General features: G+C 45.6%; 2 protein-coding genes across 3 annotated transcripts in view; one reads left to right on the top strand and one right to left on the bottom strand.

The window, feature by feature from the left end:
• LOC144152871 (uncharacterized) overlaps window positions 1-21,016 on the bottom strand; it is a 204,549-nt gene that overhangs the window by 101,692 nt on the left and 81,841 nt on the right. The window lies entirely within an intron of this gene.
• The window catches only part of LOC144152337 (plexin-B-like), a 108,189-nt gene that overhangs the window by 86,491 nt on the left and 682 nt on the right, over window positions 1-21,016 (top strand). The window contains exons 3-4 of the mRNA XM_077683602.1: window positions 17,975-18,563; window positions 20,136-20,584. Coding sequence (XP_077539728.1) covers window positions 18,135-18,563; window positions 20,136-20,584 — 878 coding nt within the window. The 5' untranslated portion in view covers window positions 17,975-18,134. The remainder of the gene's footprint in view (window positions 1-17,974; window positions 18,564-20,135; window positions 20,585-21,016) is intronic.

Genomic DNA, 21,016 nt, shown 5'->3' with positions numbered 1-21,016 from the left:
CTGTGGAAGATCTTTGGGGTTAGCAGCTAGATAAAGAAGGGAAATATATTGAAAAAAAAAAACAGGCGGAAAAATTCTAGAAGCGAAACACTGGAAGAAAAATAGATGTTTTGCAAAGTACATCAAACTGACCTCCTTGTAGAAGAAAACCTTTTTCTTTGCCCGGCATGCGCTTCTCTTCGAAATTATCGTCGCTGTAATGTACAATTTATGTTCTGTTATGTTCATTTGTATTGAAATTGTTTTCGTCACATACCGATAGCAAAACAAACCGCTTCCCCCCCTACCGCCACCACCAGTGTTGCGAATTCTGGCGTTCAAAAAAGGGCTGACAAAGATTTTAACTCTTAACCAATCCGTTCTGTGACGCCTCGAGACTTCGAGAGTGTAGAAACAACAAAAGAAATGAAAAAAAAATCGTTCTCATTCAAGCCTAATATCTATTTCATATTGTATTACCTGCTTCTAAATTATCATAGTAATACACAAAGCCTGGCTATGCCCATAGTGAGCTTTAACTAGCGAAAAATTCATTCCAAGTTCCAGAAACGATAAATTCATATGTTACATCTAGCTATAAATCTTCATATTTTCCATATTGTTATGCAAGAACCCAATTTTCAGGCAGAGAAAAGTTTCCTTACTATTGCGAAAAAATATTGCGTTTGAATTTTAACGCTCTGATAACGTCCCGCTATTTCTAGCATTTGCTCAAATTTTGGGGGGTTAACGTGCCGAAGCTACGCGTGGGCTATGCGGCTCGCCTTAGTGGAAAGCTCCGGACACAGGCGTTTCCGCTTTTCGCCTCGGGGTGGCTCTAAAGAGTAGCCACCACGGCTGGGATCTAACCCGCGTCATTAGGCTCAGCAGAACAACGCCATAGCCATTGAGTCACCGCGGGGGGTTATTTCTGCAGCCGAAGCCCGCGTGACATCTCTAGGCTCGAATGAAAAAACTTAGAAAAAGCTCTGAAAAAGAGAGAAAAGTGTTACGACAACCACCTTTCATCTTCCTAGCTCACTTTAATAAACTCTGAAAACATAATAACGTAGTAAAGCATGTCAGCTTTTTCTCTATTGAGACTTTTTTTCTAACTACTGAAAGAGCTGGACGTGCCTGAATGTGCATTCCCTATAGTTAAGCTATGATTATAATGGAATTCCCCCGTGTTTTTGAACGATCTACAACTTTTCCTGAACTTTTTATTTCTGCCATAGTAACTCTCTCTCTCTCTCCTTCAATTTTTTTTGTCGGGACTATAATTGAATACAAGTGGGCGTATGCCGTAACTTTGCCCGAAAATGTATAATAAAATCGGCAAGTAGATACGAAATATCAACGCTTTTGCAAACAGCGCAAACGGCATCAACATTTTTGAGTTGTTGTTCCACTACTTGAGAATATTCGGCAAAAACAAGGTTGAATGATGACACTCAACCAAATTCAAAAGAGGACTTTTAAGTTTGTCAGCTTTGTAGAAGCTAACTTCCAACACGTGGACTCGCTTCAAACACGATTATCTCAATTTCTTTTGGCCAGCATTGCATTAAAGAAATTTCATTGCGGTAAGGTATTACCTATTACATTATCTTTACTATAACTGAACCTAATTAAAAACTGCTTCCAATAAGATCTCTCAAAGAATATCCAACAGCAGACTGCCGCGTCATTCAGGTGGCTGAAAAGCGCGCCGGGAGATTAAAATTTGGCGAGGTGCTCGCGATACACAGTGATAAAAAGCAGCGACATAGTATGCCGGTGAAATGATGGACACGAGCGTTAAAAGAGCTGCAGTTTTATAGCGCGTTCATTTCGCCAAACAGTCGACATATTCACTAGGGTTGGGATAACCTTGCGCGCCCGTTTGCAAGCGCCGTTTTGTCAGGTTTTTCAGCCTGGGTTGCACAACATCTAGGCTCTGTTTCGCAAAAAGCCACCGACCCGTGTGGGGTAGCCTAATTAAGTTGGAAGCAGTCTACACACTGCCAGTTTGGCTTGTTTCTACAACCATGTGCTACGTATAATTGAGTTTAGGTTGTGCGCTTACCGTAATTTTATGGTTTCTTAGGTGCTTCATTTAGCTTGCAAGCCACTGGCGTGTGCAAGATTTCATTTCGGGATGGGGCGGACCACCCTTTCAAAAAGAGGAGGGAGTGGGTGAACAGGGAAGCTGAGAAATAGGTACAACAAAAAAAAGGCTAAAAAGGAACCAAAATAAAAATAAAAATACAAAGTACAGAAAGCCGCGGGCGGCCTGTATTGGACCTTTCAGTTTTGTTAGGTCACGGGTTCGATAACGGCCGTGGTGGCTGCTTTTCGCATGTAGGCGAAAGGCGAAAACGCCCCTGTGTCTAGATTTATGCGCATATTAAAGATCTCCAGGAGCTCAAAATTAATCCAGAGCCCTCCACTAAGGCGCGCCTCATACCCCAGGTGTAGGTTCAGCGCGTTAAGCCCCATCATCAATCGTCAGTCAGTTTTGTTGATTTCATTTTTTTCGGGGAATGCCAGAATGGCTGATGGTCGTAGTTAGAGCTGACATTGAAGCCGCGTAACTTTTGTGCGCAACTTGCGATCGAGAAATAACTATCGGTAGTCGTTTCTTGATGATAGCAATTGCGAGTGGCCTCGGCTATTCCTCCCTCCTCCCAAAACGAGACAAAATTTAGAGCACGGGTGGCCGAAGCCCTCCTCTCCTTTCCAGCCACCTGCATGCTGCTGTGTTGCAAGCAATCTACGTGAAGTAATAGATTGCGGGCTTATCGTGTTGAGTCATCGCATCCGCTTAAGGGGAGACGGATAGTGGACGTAGGTGTCCCAATACGTTTGCGGCTAACTTCGCCGCTTTTCGAGCTATAAACTTGAAATTTTGGAGGGCATGTGTAGTAGATATCTGTTTGCTGTTTGCAAAATTTCCTACTCAAATATTTATTTGTACTTAAAATAATATTCTATACTTTTTTAGCTTTTTTCTCGGCTTAAGGTACATTTTCCGAATTTTTTTTACAGACACAAGGCTGAAACATTTTTTACGTGTGTTAAATGTTGCAAGCTTAATTCTGAATTATAATAACAATGGTGAAAACAACTCTTGATTTTTAAAAAAATATTTAGATAGCACAAACAAAAATTTTAACTACTTTCGGCAGAAAAATATGGGAATAAAAAAATTTGGTGAGAATATACTCATTCTGGTTCAGAAAGTGTGCATACCACTGATAAAAAACTCACAAGAAAATGGTTTCGGATGCTCAAATAGCGGAAGAGAAAATGTTCCTTTTCTCAGCGGGAATTGTGTTTTGAGAAATGCCACTTCAAAGTTATCGTTTCACTTTTTTTTTTAAATTGTTGCTTCTTGCGTGGATTCTGAGAAAAGCGAGGCAATGCTACTAGCACCGGGGACATCATTCGTAAAAAATTGCTCCAATCTGTTGAAAAACAAACCAATTACTCTAGCGCAAACAGAATGATAGACGACCGACCTGACGTAAACAAACGTTTGGCAATGCGTGCGCCGCGCTGGTTCACCTTACGCAGCGCCATTGCGGAATAAACTTAACTACAAAAAAATCAAGTAACTATGCGATATATTTGTAAGTAATCAAAAAAATAAACTTTACACCGCGTATAAATAAAAAATAACAAATTTAAATACCACAGTACGCCATACGAAACTTCCAGTGAGTAGGCAAGGCCACATGTGGGCGCGCTTGACGGCATTTTAACACAAAAGTGTTCTATGCCAGGGTTCACCAAGATCTCACTGACGTCATATTCGTCACGGAAATGACATCGCCAGAAAACTACATTTAACGCGGCTGCGCCTGGATTCGATCCATGAACTTTTTCCCCCCAACGGGAGGTACGAAACGCGCTCATAGCTGCGCTATGAACAGACGAGTAAATAGGACGACGAACGCGTTTTATATCCTACCCTTCAGATGGTGCTGCCGTCTAGGAGAGGATAAGCGAAGTGGGGCATCATGCCTCTCATGAGGGCCGAAAGTTGGCGCCTCGATGCCAGCGCCTACGTGTACGGGGGACGAGTAGAGTAAGCTGCGGCGGAGCCTGTAAGGCAATGACGTCGACTTGCGAATGTCGCGCTCGTGACACGGTCTGCTGGTCCTTTCGCTGCAGCGAACCGTGTGTTCACCAAACAATTTGCTGACAACCCGTTTGGTTTCGTACGCACGGATGATTTGCGAGCGCCTGGGGTTTCAGTCGGATTTACGCAATGCTCCGGCGGGTGCATTCCGGTGTCTAACGTTGATGTGTATAACAGTGCCATACCAACGAAATATAAATAGCGATATGCAAGTTCATATCGATGGACAATAGACATTCAACTTCTCCTGTGAAGGCACATTTCACTTTCGTGTTTTACCGGTTCCAATGGAACAGGGATCAACCACATTTTTTAGATGTCTTCTGGTGCATATCGCCGGATGCCTCTTCGTGGGGACGTCCTCGAAGAATATTAGCGTATTTTGGCACTATAATAAAACAATCAGTTTTTTAGTCGGTTTTTCCCTCCAACCCGCATTTTTTCTGTCTGCACTGCAACATCTAGTTTTAACCTGCGAACTCAAAATGAGAAGCTTGGTCGTGGACAGAGATAGGCCACATAAGCAAACTTCTCGGCTTGCTTCGTTAATGAGCAAGTCTGTAATTAAGTATCTACGGATGTTTCAACCAATGAGGATCTGCCACTTTTGTTACTTCAGTGCCTGGCTGCAAAAGAACAGCGTAAAAAATAATTACCCCCTTCAGAAGACATCCAGCCACAGTCATTAAAATTCACTCACATTTTTTTTTTGTTCGGTATTACAAGCGGTAGACGGTTGCAAGCTTGAAAAAAGAATCGGAACAAGAAGAAACAGCGCGTCGATGTTTACACTGCTTTGCTATAAATCCGCCAGCTGGCTTTCCTACTACGCGTAATTTTAACAGTAGAGCAGTTTAAACAGGCAATAAGTGGTGCAACGCGAAACGAAAAACCTCAAATTGGAAAGAGAAAAATGCTTGTCGCGGTACGAATCGACCCTGCGTCCCTCCCGTTATGAAATAGGCGTCTATCACATTGAGCTATCATCTTATTCAGGGAGCCCAGGATAGTTTCCATTCGGTTATTCGTCTCCGACGAAGGGAGAGGGCCCGACAGGTCCTCTGTTTCTCCAGCTTTTCACTCCTAGTGCAAGCTGGGCCTATTTTCTTGATTTTTATATTCAGTCTAATAACATTCCCTTTGGCGTGCTTCACGATGATGCACATGAATGACCAATAACTTCGTCTAAGAGATCAAATAGGACGAATAATGAGGCTTGATCCAGGAATAGGATAAAAAATCCTACCTGTGCTTTGGCATCAAGCCACGCGAAACACCATGCTCCCGTTGCGTAATGTCATAGCGAATTTTCTCGGAACGAATCATATGCTACATCCCGTGTTCGGGCACTTTCCCCCTTTGTCACCAATGGTTAGCCATTCAGGCGCAGTGTGGTGAGGCAATGTGACGGGTACATATAGAAGAGAGAGAGAGAGAGATAGAGAGTTTTTACGAAGACGGAAATAGCCAGCCCCGCACAATGCTGGGCTGACTGCTTCGGATGGTTAGTGTATATGTGAATGAATGAAAAGGAAATGAATTGGGATGGCGGTTAAATGCAAAAAACTGGCAATAGTAAAAAGAAAAATATACCGCCGAGTAAACACTGCCGGTAGAATGACGCTTCATGGCCGACATTCCAGTGAAAATGTAAAATGCAAATTTGAAAATTCTCTGAAAATAGGCCTCCTTAAGTTGTAAGAGTTCTTGTGCTGTTTCCTGGTTCGTTTGTATTGTATTTGGTTACTGAAACAGAAATTTTATGTTACTGTTTTGGCGCTTCATGGTCGAGGTTCTGTTGTTGAAAGGATAAAACGTGAGAAATAAACCTGCGAAAGGTTACAGGATTTTTTTTTTTTTGCTGTGTTCTGGTTCATTTTTGTTCTTTGCTGTTGTTAAAACTGAAATTCCTTGTAAATTTTTTGTACTCTCCTATAAGCACGGTAAACCTTTTAAAACTTGGAGAAACATCCTTAATATGTTTCCGACATTACTCTCGCAAAATGTATACCTACATTTTACGATGTTGTATGTATTTTACTAAATACAATTTTAAATACCAATTATTTTACCCCAGTAAGCAGACGATCCGTCTGTTTCCCTATCCCGCTTCGCACAGTCGCTCTTAAGCTGGCTCCACCTTTACAAGATTACGCTTGTGAGAAAGAACGCTTTACAGGTCACAAACCTAGGAGATTATTGAATTCGGCTAAAATATAGGGACGAAGCAAAATACAGAGACCTTAATGGGTGATATCCTCCCTGGCTTCTTTTAACGAAAGCAACAGCCTATACGGTACAAGCAAACAAAATCAATTAATTGAGAAAATGGGGAGGAACCTAATTACTTCTGTACCCATCTGTACCCATTACTTACTACGTACCAATCTGTACCCATTAATTACTAATTACTTCTGTGCATCTGTACCCATTCACGTTTAATGTTCACGCTTGATGAATAAAATTCAATTCAAAATTCAATTCAATCGTTAATACTTTTGTCCACTTTTCCGCAATTAAGCATTTTTTTTTGTTTTCGTTCTTGTCGTTGTCTTTTGTAAAGCATGTGGTCCATCATGACCATTTTCTGTTTTTTATTAGAATGATCTTGCAAAGAGTTATGTCATTTCATGTCATTCATTGAACTTTACGGGCCCGAAGCCATTGCATTCTGAAAACATATTTTGTAATTCAAGGACTCGCTATCCTTGAGTGGAAACCTATGTTGCCGCAAATAAACCCTGACCACCTAGAAACAAGGCCAGAGGGCGGTGACCGCTACCAGTGCCGTAAGCACTTGACATAAATTAACACTCGATGAGGCCGGCCAACGGAGTGTCGCACCTAGCACGTCTTCCCACCACTCACGACCGCGGAACATCCCTACACGCCTCCATTAGGCATTCACGCAACGTCTAGACAGATGAATACAACCTGGTCGCTGCGTTTCGCCTCCACCTTTTCCCGCACCTCCTCTCACTTCTCTTCACCGCTATACTCGCCTACAAGCCGGCGTTGGCGCTCTTCGCTCGTGGTACGGCGCCCATTCGTCATGTTTCGCGACCGTTGTTGGGAAAGCCGGCTCACGTGACGCAACTCTGACCCGCTTTGCGCATCCAGGGACCGTAGAAGCATTTTCGCAGAAGTTACGCGAGAGGGATGCGGCACAGAGCGCGTTCGTGTTACCGTCGACGCGCGAGACACTAGGCGTGTCGTCCGACTAATTGCTGCTTGCGACGGGGGGCCATGCGAACTCAATTCCCCTATTTGCCCCGAGGACAGTGTCGCAAGCAGCGCGTCCTCTACGGCTCGCCGGCAAAAGCCACGCCACTCGCGGCCGTGAACGATTGCCCTGTCCCTTTGGGCCGGCACATTAGTTTTTATTACTTACATACGACGGGGAATGCACATTACGGCCCTTCGTTACACCGACCTTGATGCGACAAGAGCAGCGAGCTCTGTCTCGCAACGCGCGGGGCTTTACTCGTGCGGGGGGCAGTGACTCCCAAACAGGACACGCGGAGGAGGGCGTTACACGTAGGCAGCGTTTCGTTGTCATATTCCCTACTTCGTTTTTACTTATGCAAAGGTTAAAGGGCGTGTGAAAGTGGACAACTAGCGGCGAAACCGAGAGAAAGAGGTTCGTTCCTTCCAGTCATACGCGACGTCACGCATCTTTGGTTGACGTCCCGGGTTTGGCGAGTACAGTACGTGTCACGGCTGCAAAGGTGCATCTCGCGTGGCGGGATCGTTGTGCAAGTCCGGCGATATGCGCCAAAACGCCCCCGCACGCTTCTTGCTTGCGTTTCGCGCGGCCGCACGGTAACGGGCGATAAAAGCACTATAGCTAATGGGCTTCAAGGCTAGTTCCTGCCCTCCACTTCGTTCCGCCAAGACGGTCCGCTTTCGGGTGACTCAAATCCTCTTGCGGCGCCTCCTTTTTTTCGAATGCTGCGTGAAAGAGGCAACCGTAAGTACACCACGGAGGTGGATATATCCCATCTTCGAACATTGTATCGCCTCCATTTTCTTTCCACGCCGCATGAAAGCGGCTCAGAGATCTCAGCTCCTTTTCGGGCGTTCCTCCCTTTGAAGGCGTTCGTTTCCTTGCTTCGAGTGCCGCTAGTTGCTTGGCTCTATATACGTACGTTGATCAGCCGGATAAACGGAGCTCCGCAAACACATAGGCAACCATCGGGAGTTTTACGACTCGGAACGTACTTATGGGCTTATTTCTCGGGAAAAAACGAAATAAATATTGCGCCCATTGCATTTCACAGCTCCCTGCAAATAGAAGATGGTCGGGAGCAAAAAAGAGCAGAAGACGGGAGGAGGCAGGCGAACGGTGGAGAAACGCTGGCTCTTGGAGAAGATAGCGCTTTTAACGGAGTCGTTTCCCGTCTAGGAAATTCGAAGCCACTGGCTTCGGTGGTGCCGGCCCACACTTCAGAGGGAAACCATCATTGTGTTTTATGGCCATCGATAGCGGTTACTCTCCGCGAAGCGTTCGCTGCGAAGCAACCCTGCTCAGTTTGCATTATCACGCCTTGCCGTTCTGGCGCCTGGACGTTCGGGATTGTAAAGGAGGAATAGCGGTATGAAGGGGCAGTTTGTTATTGTAAACAACGCAATTTATCGCCTGACGCTGACGCGGTCGAAATAGATGCAGGCGCACGAATCCGGGCGCCGATGGGCTCTCACGTGTTTCCCGGAATGGGCCCTGATTGTTTTCCTGTCCTTAAAAGATGTACGCGTCAATATATATATATATACATATATATATATATATATATATATATATATATATATATATATATATATATATATATATATATATATATATATATATATATATATATATATATATATATATATATATATATATATATATACACGTTGCCTTTCAGCCACATTGATAGCTCTTTCTTTATGAAGCTATGTAAGCGAATATTGGGTTTCCCCTTTATTATTCTGCAATATCGAGCACTGGTAACGCAACACAAACTGCCGTGGGGTGTCACGGCTGGGTCGGCAATATTTTACGCGCACGCCCATTTAAGTACCCCAGCCAAGGGCCGCCGGCCGTGACGAGTAAGCTCCACCGCTGTTTTTTCTTTGCTGCCGACGTTCGCACTATATTTTATAACGGCACTTTATGATCGCTCTGAAGACGTACAGGCGACAGATATAGATACAATACTACTCCGTTTACGTATTATAAAATGTGCTCGAGTTTACTACGCACCCGTTTGGGCAAATGAAATTCCTCGTCGCAACGTTTTCAAGGGTATTTGACTGGAAGAATTGCGTCCCTTTTCCCCGACTTCATTGTTACGTCAGCTGACACAACGAAATCTCAAGAATGAACCGTGAAACCCACTTTTGGGAATTTTCGGAGACCAATTACTGCTCCTTAATTGCACTCCTATGCTCCAAACTGACAGGTTAGATACATTTTTTTAGGGGGGAGGAGTGGGTGGTGGTTTCGGTCATCAAAAGGAGGCATGGGTGGAAAAAGTTTTTTTTAATGCAATGAAAAACACACTGAAGTGAATATATCGAGCCAACTTTTTGATCCTACTAAGCTGCTCAACTCATGTATTTCTTCATCTGACTATACGGCAGAAACACAAATGCTTAATTTATTTCTAGGTTCCTTTCATGGCCACCTCACAAAATGTCTCAACGACGTCACTTCGGTTTGCAGTGCGCTTTCATTGTTTTTCAGCTTTGTAAATTATCTTGCAAATCAATTTTAAAGCTACTGCCAACTTGGTTCATAGGCGAAAGCACTATACGCTAGACTGAGAACGGGAATCGTGCTTGGTTATAGTTCTGGGTACCTTGCGGCTTATTTTATGTATCCCACGCGACAGTAGCTTTTACGTGCCTGCAGGAATTCCTGACTGCCAGCGTTTATTCACTGCGTGTTTTAAAGAAATATCGCCGTTTTTGTAGTTCACAATGTAACTGCATTTCGATAGAATCTATGAGCTCACCAAAGCAGTGCAGAAGGAAAAAGTCCATTCCGACGCAATGAAAAAAGCCTGCGCGGTAACGGGTGTTCGAAAACCTCAAAGGCCCTCGTTTCAGCGTTTTACAATTGCTGGCGCAGGTTCCATCGCTCCTGAGCGCGTAGAATTTCATCCTCGCGTGGAGGAAGTAATTCTTGCTCTCCCCTGGGCCGTTATCTTAATGTTTCCACCGAACCTATTCAACATTCCGTGGCCGTTACGCGAGAGTCGCATACAACATTCTGTTTTTCTTCCTTTGAAAGGCGTTTTTATATAGTCGGAAAGATCGGCGGGCACCCCGGTCAGGAGAAGCTAAACGCGCAACATGCAGCGCCCAATGGTGCACGCACACGAGAAACCAGAAATGCTCCCGCCTTTTTTTTTGCTCCCAGTGCAGAAAAAGAATCACTCAGTGCGCGAAGAGGGTTACTTTTGGTGTAACTTGTTTCTAAGATAATAAACCCTTACTCTGAAGTGTCCTTTCCCATCTAGCCCTGTTAAAAATACAAATAATTACGAGGTCACCTAAGCACTCCTCAGGATGCAATGAATGCGGAAGCATTAGTTTTCAATTGCCAAACGTGGCCTCCCACTATCATCGTCATCCTTTTTAATTCCCCTGTTTTCTTACTCCTCCACATGTCGACGTCATCTTATTCCACTCTCTCTTTTCTCCACTGACGTCCTAGGCCATTATTTTTGTAATCAATTTTATTCAATTCCATTCAGTTTTCCCGTGGGCTCACTGCTGGCACATTATCTGTTGGGACAGCGCGCGTCGTTCTCTTTCTAATTTAACTTTTGTTGGGCTTGGAACAGCATGCGCGGACATCTCTAGCTTTTGTATTTGCTTTTGTCTTTCGTCTCTTCAATACAGTTTCTACGCATTGTTGATTTTTTTAAATTGAGATCATACGCTCTAATCCAACGTGCATGAAACTAAAACAAGCTTAGCTATTGCTTCTCTACTGATATTTGGCCTCAAATAGGCTTAAGGTTTTCTTTGTGTGGAGAGTGCATGCCGAACAGTGCAGAAAAGTGCCGAACAGTGGACCCAACAGTGCCGAACAGTGTGGACACGCACGAACCATGCCAGCCGTTTCAGTAGTTTGGGATTATGTTGCCTATATACACGCGTGCTCAAGGATTCTTGAAATTGTTTTTATGCTGTGGCGCGTCAACCATTTTGCGCCACGTCTATGTGTAACGGCGCTAGGTTTTCAACTCCCCGAAGTGAATAACGCTGCTGCGCGAAAGCAAAACGAACAAATCAATTTCAACAATAAATTTATTACGCCGAAAGTATTTATAAAGCGCAAGTGTATCTCGGTCCCGACAAGCGTTTTTGCCGGGCAGATACACCTGGGAAGAAGTAACGCGTAAAATGCACATAAAGAGGGGAAACCAAAACACAGCGTAGCGTGAATGCAATCCGAATCATAATTATCTAAGTCGCTTAACTCTTTAAAAAAAGCACTTACCGACCGGTGACGCATATTTTAAAGGGACAGACAACCGATTTTTGTCGAGTATATATTTCTATCCCAAATGAAAGGGCATCACTTAAAGCCCCTAGACGAGAAACGGTTTTGGTGATAACACCCTAGAATTTTTTAAATCGAAATTTTTAGGTCTACGAGCCGTATGTGTCCCTCCCAAAAATAATGCTGGCAACCATGACATAGAGTAGCTCGGCAACATACTTTTGTCCATATGCGAAATAAAAAACGATATTTCAAAACTTGTCTCCAACTAAAAAAGTTTGAATGGCAGGCTTTCCTGTTCCTTTATGTGTGTTTTTAATGCAGCGGTCTATTTTGCACGAATGCACGATCTGTTGGGATAGACGATAGGTAGAATCTGGCTTCACGTTGTGGAGGCGGGAAGTTCGATTCTCCCCGGGCGCGACGTTTTTTCTTTTTTTTTTGTTAAGCTGCCGTTGGCGTATTTGGAAACTGAAATCAATTATTTTGGCAGAACAAACGCCCCTGACTCAGGCAGAATCGTCAAAGCTCCTTCACGGGGTCTGTTTACTGAACGCTGCCGTTGATTCTGGGCATGGAGGCTCAGTTAGCCACACTGAGAGCAACCTTGCGGCGGCGGGCGGCGTGTGTTTAAAATTTTCAAAATAATGTTTAGAAATACATATACAATTTAACCTTGTACAAATACTTGTGTTAAAAGGTTTTCAATACGTAAATAAACGTTTCAGCAGTTACAGTAGCTGCTGGGTTTGCAGGTCACGTGACAGGGACACATATTGTAGTGTGAAGTTTCGACACTACGAACCGCCACCCTTCCGATTTCAGGAAGTTTGCTGCCGAATTAAAATTATTTCCGCCAATTTGTTTAGAAATTGCTTGTGGTTACCGGGCTAAATAAAACGCCGGCTTTCATTTGGGATAGAGAACATATACGCGACAAAAATCGTTTGTCTGTCCCTTTACCACACGAAAGGAGCAAGAAAAAAAAAAGAAAAAAAATCACATCGTTGCATGGCAACAACCAGCGTGCGTAAAGTTCTCAACCTGGGGTAAGTTTCAGGTTTCTAGTTAATTAAGCAGCCCCTAACTGTCATCATAAAGTGAAAACTAATTCCTCTCTCGCAACCTCGACGAGTCACCCACGTTGTAGTGTCGCAAGCCCTTCTTGACACAACTGTTTCACAATTCCACGGAAGATTCTAGTCAGCGCCAGTGAAGAAAAAAAATGTTATGTTGGTGGTCGTTTTGAAAACCAGGGAGCGTGTCGCAAGGCGTCAGCCGCCATGTAACAGCTTGCACGAACATGTCGATAGATAAGCGCGGTGAAGGAACGGTGGGATATGCAGCAAGCCAGCCAACAAGTTGAAGCCGGCTTTACGTGAGACGAAGATGAACAAGGGCGCGCACCTACGCCGGGGAACAGAACAACGAAACACACATCGAGAGAGAGAGGAGCAGCGCAAAAAGAAACCTGAAAGCGCGGAAGCTTCGACCAGACGAAGCTGGAAAAGGCATAGCCAAGTTGGCGTGATGGCGCTGTCGAGTTTCGATCGCACATTAAAAATGCATCAACCGTTCAAAACAATGGCAGCTGTTTCCTCTAGTCGCGGCGAAAAGAAGAAACCAAAGAGCTGGATGTGTGAGATGTTCGCCATTCTCCTCGCTGCGTTCGATTTCTGGTTCTGTTTTTTTTCTTCTTCTCGTGGAGGCGTTTGGTCTTGTTCGCAGCGGAAGCAGCTCAAAGCGCCTTCTGCGGGCCTCCGACGCCCTGTAGCGCTTTTGCTTCTCCCGCGACTGCTTTCTTGCGTGATGTGTCACTAACTCTTCAAACTGGTACTTGCTCTCGTGGAAACAAGTTCTCTGTTTGCACCGCAGAAATCACGAGTAAAGAATAACGAAAGAAAGCTGGAAGTAGTTACGTGGAAACAAAGACTTCGATGGAAGTGGTTCGCAGGCGTGATTAGGGAGGAAAAAAAACGTGTTTGGTATACAACCGAAATGCTCTCACACTGAGCGGTATATGACGGATGATGGCGATTGTGTCTATTTGATTTTATATGCCGACCTGTCAACTTAAAGCTTTCATTTCGCAAAGAACACGGGACTTACTGAGATAAAATGTGTGGGCACTTGTTGCACCCTTTTATTGGATAGCTTGCCACTTCGGTCTGCCAAGCTGACAAACGCGTCTCACCCTCGGGAGTATGCTACATTTTATATGTGTTTGTGCGTTTGTTTGCGCCACCTTCCGAAACATTTTATTTGCGCGTAAAATCTTTTCGGTTTTAATATGCTTCTCGAGGGGTTTGGTGTCAGAGGAAGGGAAGTCTGGATAACTGCTGGAATTTAGGTTCGGTTTTGTGTACGTTCTAACAAAAAAAAAGTGTGGGAGCTACAAAGAAGACATTTCATTTATACCTTCCTTGCAAGGAGACCAAAACGAAACAAGAAAGGTGCCAACATTTCACCGTAGCTTACATAATACTGTTTCATTAGTCCTTTCATTAAGCTTTCAGCCAGCGTGTCTAAACTAAAAAAAAAAAAAACTATGTAACGAACGCGCTTGCGTGAAACGAACTTTTCAGGGATTAAAACCCAGGACTTCAGCCAAGGCTGGCGCAATGAACTGAATTAATGTGTCGGTGCGAGCTAGTTGGTACTTCATCATGGGAACAGGTTAAGCGCCAGGCACAACTGGAGGAAGGAAAACAGACAGGAAAGAGGCGCCTCTTTCCTGGCTGGCGCAATATTTTCATACCTCGAGTGGGGCGAACTTCATATACGTATCTCGGTCTTACCGGGCAACCATCTCTCTGGCAAATAAAGATTTATCTAGGCAGACGGACGAACATTTTCGGCATTGCAGTTGCCTAACGTTTTCTTGCCTCCCGTAATACGAGCGCAGCTAAAATGGCAGGAACTTTATAGCCTTACCCAACAGGCGTTTAGGGGAGCAACCATAGTACGATCGCATATTCGGGAGCTTTTGAGGAGAGAATAAAATAATAAACATGACGTTGCATTACGTTTATATTTACTTTTTTAGTGTCTGCAGGCACTTTTTTTCTGTCATCTGCTGACGCCGTCACGACAGTCATGCGTCTCGTTTCAGACGAATTGGCAGCTGGAAAGGCATTCCATTTCTTATACCATAAATGCGCCCTGAAGCAGTCTAGGAGAATTCGGAGCGCCCCAAAGTTCAGTGAACGTCTGCTGTACCAACCGTGGCTCATACATAAAAGCTGTGTGTCCGTCTTCTTGCCGTTATCAGATTTATGAAACATATTTCGCAACGACGAGGGTTTTAAAATGTAGTCGGCGACTTGACCTGGACGCCAGGAAAAGCTTCGCTTGATTTACTTTTGTGCGGATAATTTCTCGGATTTCATTTTAGACCAATCAGCATTGCTATTCTTTAAACGCTCAGGAAACTGAACTTTGCCTTGGGATTAAGGGCTTAGTTCTCTTGCAGCCAACCCTCATTAGATTTCCTTTTGTACGGATAATTCCTCGGATTTCATTTTAGAGCCATCAGCATTGGTGTTCTCTAAATGGTCAGGAAGCTGAACTTTGCTTTGTGATTGAGGGCTTATTTCGGTTGTAAGCAACCCTTTTTTGCGTTCAGAGAAGCGAACCTTGGCAAATAGGCTGCAATAGCTCCTCAACACGAAATTGCGTACCACGGGCGTCGGATATCGCATTGTGTCCTCGTCAAATAGGATTTCACTAGAAACTCTATGCTGCTTGTAAATACCCCCATTAGGGCTTCCAAAAACTTCAAGTAATTTGATAGGAGAAAGCTTGGACATTAATTGCTCTTAAATAGCTTGGGTTTTCCTATTTATGGGCTCAATAGAGGAAGAACAAGTGCACCAACGTTTTCCAAGAATTTGGTTGCACGTTGTGCTAATTGTTTTTAATATCTTGTGCCTCCGTTCTTTTCAAAATTTAACAATGATGGCTGTATACTACTGTCGAAACGGCAGTTGGGTTGCAGCAGCACACTTAAATCATATTTCACGAACGTTTCTATCCTACCAGTGGTTGCGTGTTCACTGTAAGGTTTCTGATGTCAAACATACATGCCAAAAACTTGAAACCGAGACTCCTTGAGTGGGGCGAAATGTAAAATAAAGTTCTAAAGGTGGGCAACAACGTAAAAGGAAAATGCGAGATGTCTAGACGCTACCTCGTGGGATAAAGAGAAAGTTCACACGCCTCGTGAGTACCTGTAACTAGCATGGAGGCAACACAGAATCGCATTCAGCCAGTGCCAACAACATCTCTCCGGCGAAGGATGACACGGACAATCATAAATGGGGCAGGGTGGCTCGAAGGAAACTCAGCGGCAGTTGGGTTTGGCAACGGGGTGGCACAGATGTACGTCCTCTAGGGGCGATCACGTTTTTTGGGTGGAGCGTTTGGTCGCGGGACAGTAACACGGTCTATGTTTTATTCTGTTGTTGCACGATCTGTATCTGTACACTACGGCAAAACTCAGAGAAGAGCCATAGAGAACTTGGCTGTAAACCAAGACAACAAGAGGGAAGGCAATCGGAGGGTACGAAGAAAACCAGAAGGGACGCGGAGGACAACCAGGACCCACGGTTTCTATTTTGGTCATTCTGTCTGCTTGCCACTAGTCAAACTGCAAAGTAACCTTTCTAAAATTTTCAGAATTTTTTACTAATATTTCCCTCCCACAGGCCTCCCAAACATCCCACTTTCTATCCTTAGGTTTGCCGTAACTTCGCGGTTATAGTGTATTTAAAAAAAAAAAAAGGTTTGGGATGTGAGGAACGGCTTGCAGAATCAGCTGCTGACGGTTGTTTCCGTGAGGGCGTATATGAATCGCCAGCACAATATCTTTAATGCATCAGGCGATGCTGCAAGTGACTGCAGTTACTCAGTTATGGCGGAATGCAATGTTATTTCAAAATGTATTGTGGTTACAAAATCATTAGAGCTCTGATTGAAACCCGCAGACCTCATGTGGGAAAAATTCCAATGCTTGGGCTGTGGCGCACTCTGGCGTACTCCGTCTCTCACTTTCTTGGAAGTTTGGACTGATGCAACACATTATTGCGTCCGCAAATTTGTCCTGGTCGCTCATCGACCGAGCTTTTAATACTTGCGAAGCCTTTCACATACGTGCACTGCATTTTTCCACCTTTGGTTTATCATTTCTTGTGCTGTTGTTGCGCTGTCGACATACAATCTTGTATAATAATGTTCGCTGTAAGTTTCGCTAATGTTTCGTGCAAATTTCGTTGTATATGTTCGCTGTATGTTTCTTTTCGCAACGTTGTAAATACCGTATTTACCCGATTCTAACGCGCCCCGGATTCTAATGCGCACCCGATTTTCCTGGTAAAAAAAACCGAAAAAACTTGCACCTCCGATTGTAACGCGCGCGGGACTTTGTGACTCAGACAAACGAATGCGAGAGAAATGGGCGATTTATTTCCCGAAGTAATCTCACTGATCTCACTCCTCGTCGCTCTCCGCTGACCACAACATCTCGGCCTCGGTGTCTTCAAGCGCGTTCGCGATGCCACACTTCTGAACGAACGTTCAACCATGGTCTATGGGATCGTGGCCCACGCCTCGCACGCCCATCCCGAGAGCTTCTCCAGAGGTGCACGCTTCAGCCGACCGCTCGTTTTGAACGCGTGGGAGCCGCTGCTGCCATTGCTGTTATCAAGCGCGCAAGTGAAACGATTTAACGATTTGTGTGAACTTCGATAGAAAAGCCTAGGCGCCTAGGCTTGCTGCGTTTGAAAAAACGTTGCTAAAAGCTTTGGCGCCATCTTGAGATGGCGATGGGTGTGACGAAATTTCCGCTGTTTCGGCAGTTTCGGTTTTGTATCTGATTCTAGCGCGCATGCGATTTTTTGGCCTATGTTTTCGGAAAAAAAGTGCGCGTTAGAATCGGGTAAATACGGTAAGTACGCTTAGTGGAAATAGACGTACCATGTTTGTTATATGGCCGGCTCCACTTTTGGTATTCTATTGCAAGTGTCTTTGTGTGTGGGAGAGCATGGAAGGGAGGGAGGGGGGGGGGATTTAAATATTATATCTTTTATTCGAATCTCACACCCTTCATCATCATCATCACCAGCCTATCTACGCTCACTGCAAGGCAAATGCCTCTCCCATTAATCTCCAATGATCCCGGTCCTGTGCTAACTGCGACCAATTTATCCCCGCAAAATTCTTGATCTCATCTGCCCATTTATCTTTCTGCCGCCCCCTGCCACGCTTGCCTTCTCTAGGAATCCACTCTGTTACCCTTACTTCTACCTTTATTGTACCTTTCCAAGGTATACTAACCTCGCTATCGGTTTTTTTTTTTGTCTACCTTTTCGCAGGTGGTGCAGTGACTTGTCTGTTTTAAGGAGCCCTCCTCGCGATCATCATGCCCGCGCACACAAACCTGCGACAATTAGGCGTTCCCGGTAAACCCCCGGAGTGAGGCAACCGGATAACATCACCAGGTTCTCCCCAGCGTATCGGGGCCGCCCGGAAAAAATGCGCTCCGAAGGCACACCCCAGCACTGTCGGCGAAGAAGCCGCGGCCGTCGGCAGCGGCATCCTTCATGGACCTCTTCGTCCGTCCTCTGGCCCACCATCGTGGCCGGCCTGATGGCTTCCCTCTGGGTGACGACCACGGGAGCCGCGCCGGCGGTCTCCTCGCCCCCCGGTCCCAAGAAGGCCCCGAGGTTCCCCAGCGTGCTGGCGTCGTACACGACGTTCAACGAGACCGTCAACTTCACCCACTTTGTGGTGGACACAAGCACGGGACGGATATATGTCGGTGCCACCAACTGGCTGTACCAGTTCAACTCGTCGCTGGAGCTCGAGGCTTCGGTGCAAACGGGCCCGGTGGACGACAGCGTGCTCTGCTCGCCCTCAGATTGCACCGGCATTGAAGCGGAGCCCACCGACAACATTAACAAGGTGAGAACCTCTAACTGCAAAAGGCCTGACCATTTTTCGGCGTATTGGATTCACATTATCGGTCACAGCAAAGAGATTTTCCCCAAGATCCTATATCTATGGCTTTCTGCCTGCTTGTTATTCCTCGCAAAACAGTTCTCCGTGTACTATTCGCGAGCTCGCAAGAAGCTTTTGGAAGCGTGCTGCTGCCGGAACATTTAAATCGCTGCTTCTCGCCAGATTTGTATCCCTAGCATTATTCGGCTAGTAACGAAGCGTTTTTCTTAGGGGGGGGGGGGCACTTTTTGTGATGAAGTGGTGGTTTTTTCGGGTGCGAAATGCCACTATCGCCATCTATGTACGTTCTATGGTGCGAACCTAAAGGCGAAGTACATTTGGTCAAAAAATTTCTGAACTTCTGCCGCTGGTATCATGGTCCATACATGGTTGGGACCGTCTGACAACATTATTAGATTTCGGTGTACATTATATGTGTATCTTTTTTGGTTTAAATAAATAAACTTCAAACTTCAAACTTCAATATTGTTGGGCGCATAGGTAACCTTGGGCAGATTTGAGGCAAAACACAAGTACAGGTGCCGTACCACTCAAAAACACAAGTACAGACGTACCACTCACTCTCATTGGGAAGCACGCGATGCGTTTGGCATTGTAAAAATACAGGAGGCGATGGTATACAAACATCAAACCTAAAAATATTTGAAGAAAAAAAAAACTGTCACTGCAGATTCCTGTGCGAGCGCCGCTTCTCCGGCAGCTCGCGTGCGTGGAAGGGTGTCAAAGACGTTGTCAGATGTGTCTCTGCTATCAGCGCCATCGCCGAGACCAGTATGCTGCTGAGAATGCTCGAATCCAGGTTAAATAAAATGGTTTGAGATATATAACTAGGGTATCGCCGTCGCCAGCTGCGCGCATGCGTTTTCTCATCCTTTCGTTTGCCGCTGGTGCAGCTACACTGCGGTTCGGCCACATCTCCCCGTGCTCCAATTACTTCTGATGGCACCTGTACATAAGCGAGAATTCCTGCATTCTTTTCATTATAAATTCACGTCAGATTTCTCTTTATAAAAGTAAACAAAAGGCCCGGGTTAAAAAAACATCGTATAAGAAAGGGGAAATAAAATCAGAACAAAAACAAAAGACAAAAGAAAAGAGTATGCCTCACGCTGGCGCGAGCGGCGCCAAGCACAACAAAAACAAAACTAACAGAACAACTGCGTTCAGCTGGTTTAAGCCGCGAACGTCCGCTTAACTACCCCCGTCGCCCTCTTTCTCGACATGGGCAGCCGTGAATAGAAGCCATTAAGGATTAAGAAGCCGTTGCATAGAAGATGTTGTCGTCATCTTCGTATACGACAAGTACTAGCTCCACATTATGTGAATAAACGTGATGCTGAAACTATCTCTCCGTGAAAGCTAACCAATAACAGCTTCTCCATTCAAGTCTTGCACATGAGTGCAAGCTTCCCTGTATTTGTTTCAACGACAGCGTTTGACAGCTCCCACAGAGGTGAGCGAGCGCCTAGTGCTCATTCCCCGCGCTTTCCTCGCCTGCGGCCCGCCGCCACGCAGGTGCTGGTGATCGACTACAAGGCGCGCAAGCTGATCGCGTGCGGCAGCGTGCACCAGGGCGCCTGCCGGCGCCACCAGCTGGACGACATCACGCAGCAGGAGGCCCTGGTTCCGATCCCCGTGGCGGCCAACGACCGCAACTCGTCCACGCACGCCTTCGTGGGGCCCTCGCACTACCACGGTCGCTCCGCGTCGCGCGTGCTCTACGTGGCCACCACCAACAGCCGCCAGGGCCCGTACCGCGACATGGTGCCCTCCATCTGCAGCCGAAGCCTCGAGGGCCGCTCGGACCAGCCCCTGTTCGCCATCATCGAGCAGTCCTTCTCGGCCACGGCCCGCGTGGACATCGCCAACCACATCAAGGACTACTACCTCGTCCACTACGTGTACGGCTTCCACACCGAGCACTTTGCCTACTTCGCCACCGTGCAGCGAAAGAGCCACCTCAGGTGCGTCGGTTTCGATTAAATGGGTAATCCGCTTGCACGTGCCGCACCTGCACGTGTACCGAGGCGGCGCTTGGGCTGTCTTCTGGCAGCAGTGCGGCGTTCGAGCTTTCATTCTAGGGCAGATATACAAGTTTCGGCATGTCAAACACATATTAAAGAACCCAGGTGGCCTTGAGTCGAGGTACCTTTCTTACAGGGAACCGGACTAGTCCGGGTGACAGTCAAGCGTGCTAAAACCCGAATTGACAAATGTGGTATTCTTTTATTTATTGACTACATGTAGGGGGAGTAACTCCAGGTTGCGTAAGCCGTCTTTCAATCATTTTTAGTAAGTAGTGGAAACAGCTATGGTCTATAGCAATCACTGCAAAGGTGTCAGCTTACCAGGCACAGTAACAATCGCAAAATTTGCTCTGAGGTAGAATGAGCTAC

This window comes from Haemaphysalis longicornis, unplaced genomic scaffold (assembly GCF_048455015.1).
Source record: "Haemaphysalis longicornis isolate Haplotype H1 unplaced genomic scaffold, Haemaphysalis longicornis Haplotype H1 scaffold_9, whole genome shotgun sequence".
In the NCBI taxonomy this organism is placed as follows: Eukaryota; Metazoa; Arthropoda; class Arachnida; order Ixodida; family Ixodidae; genus Haemaphysalis; species Haemaphysalis longicornis.
This window is presented reverse-complemented; position numbering and strand designations above follow the sequence as displayed.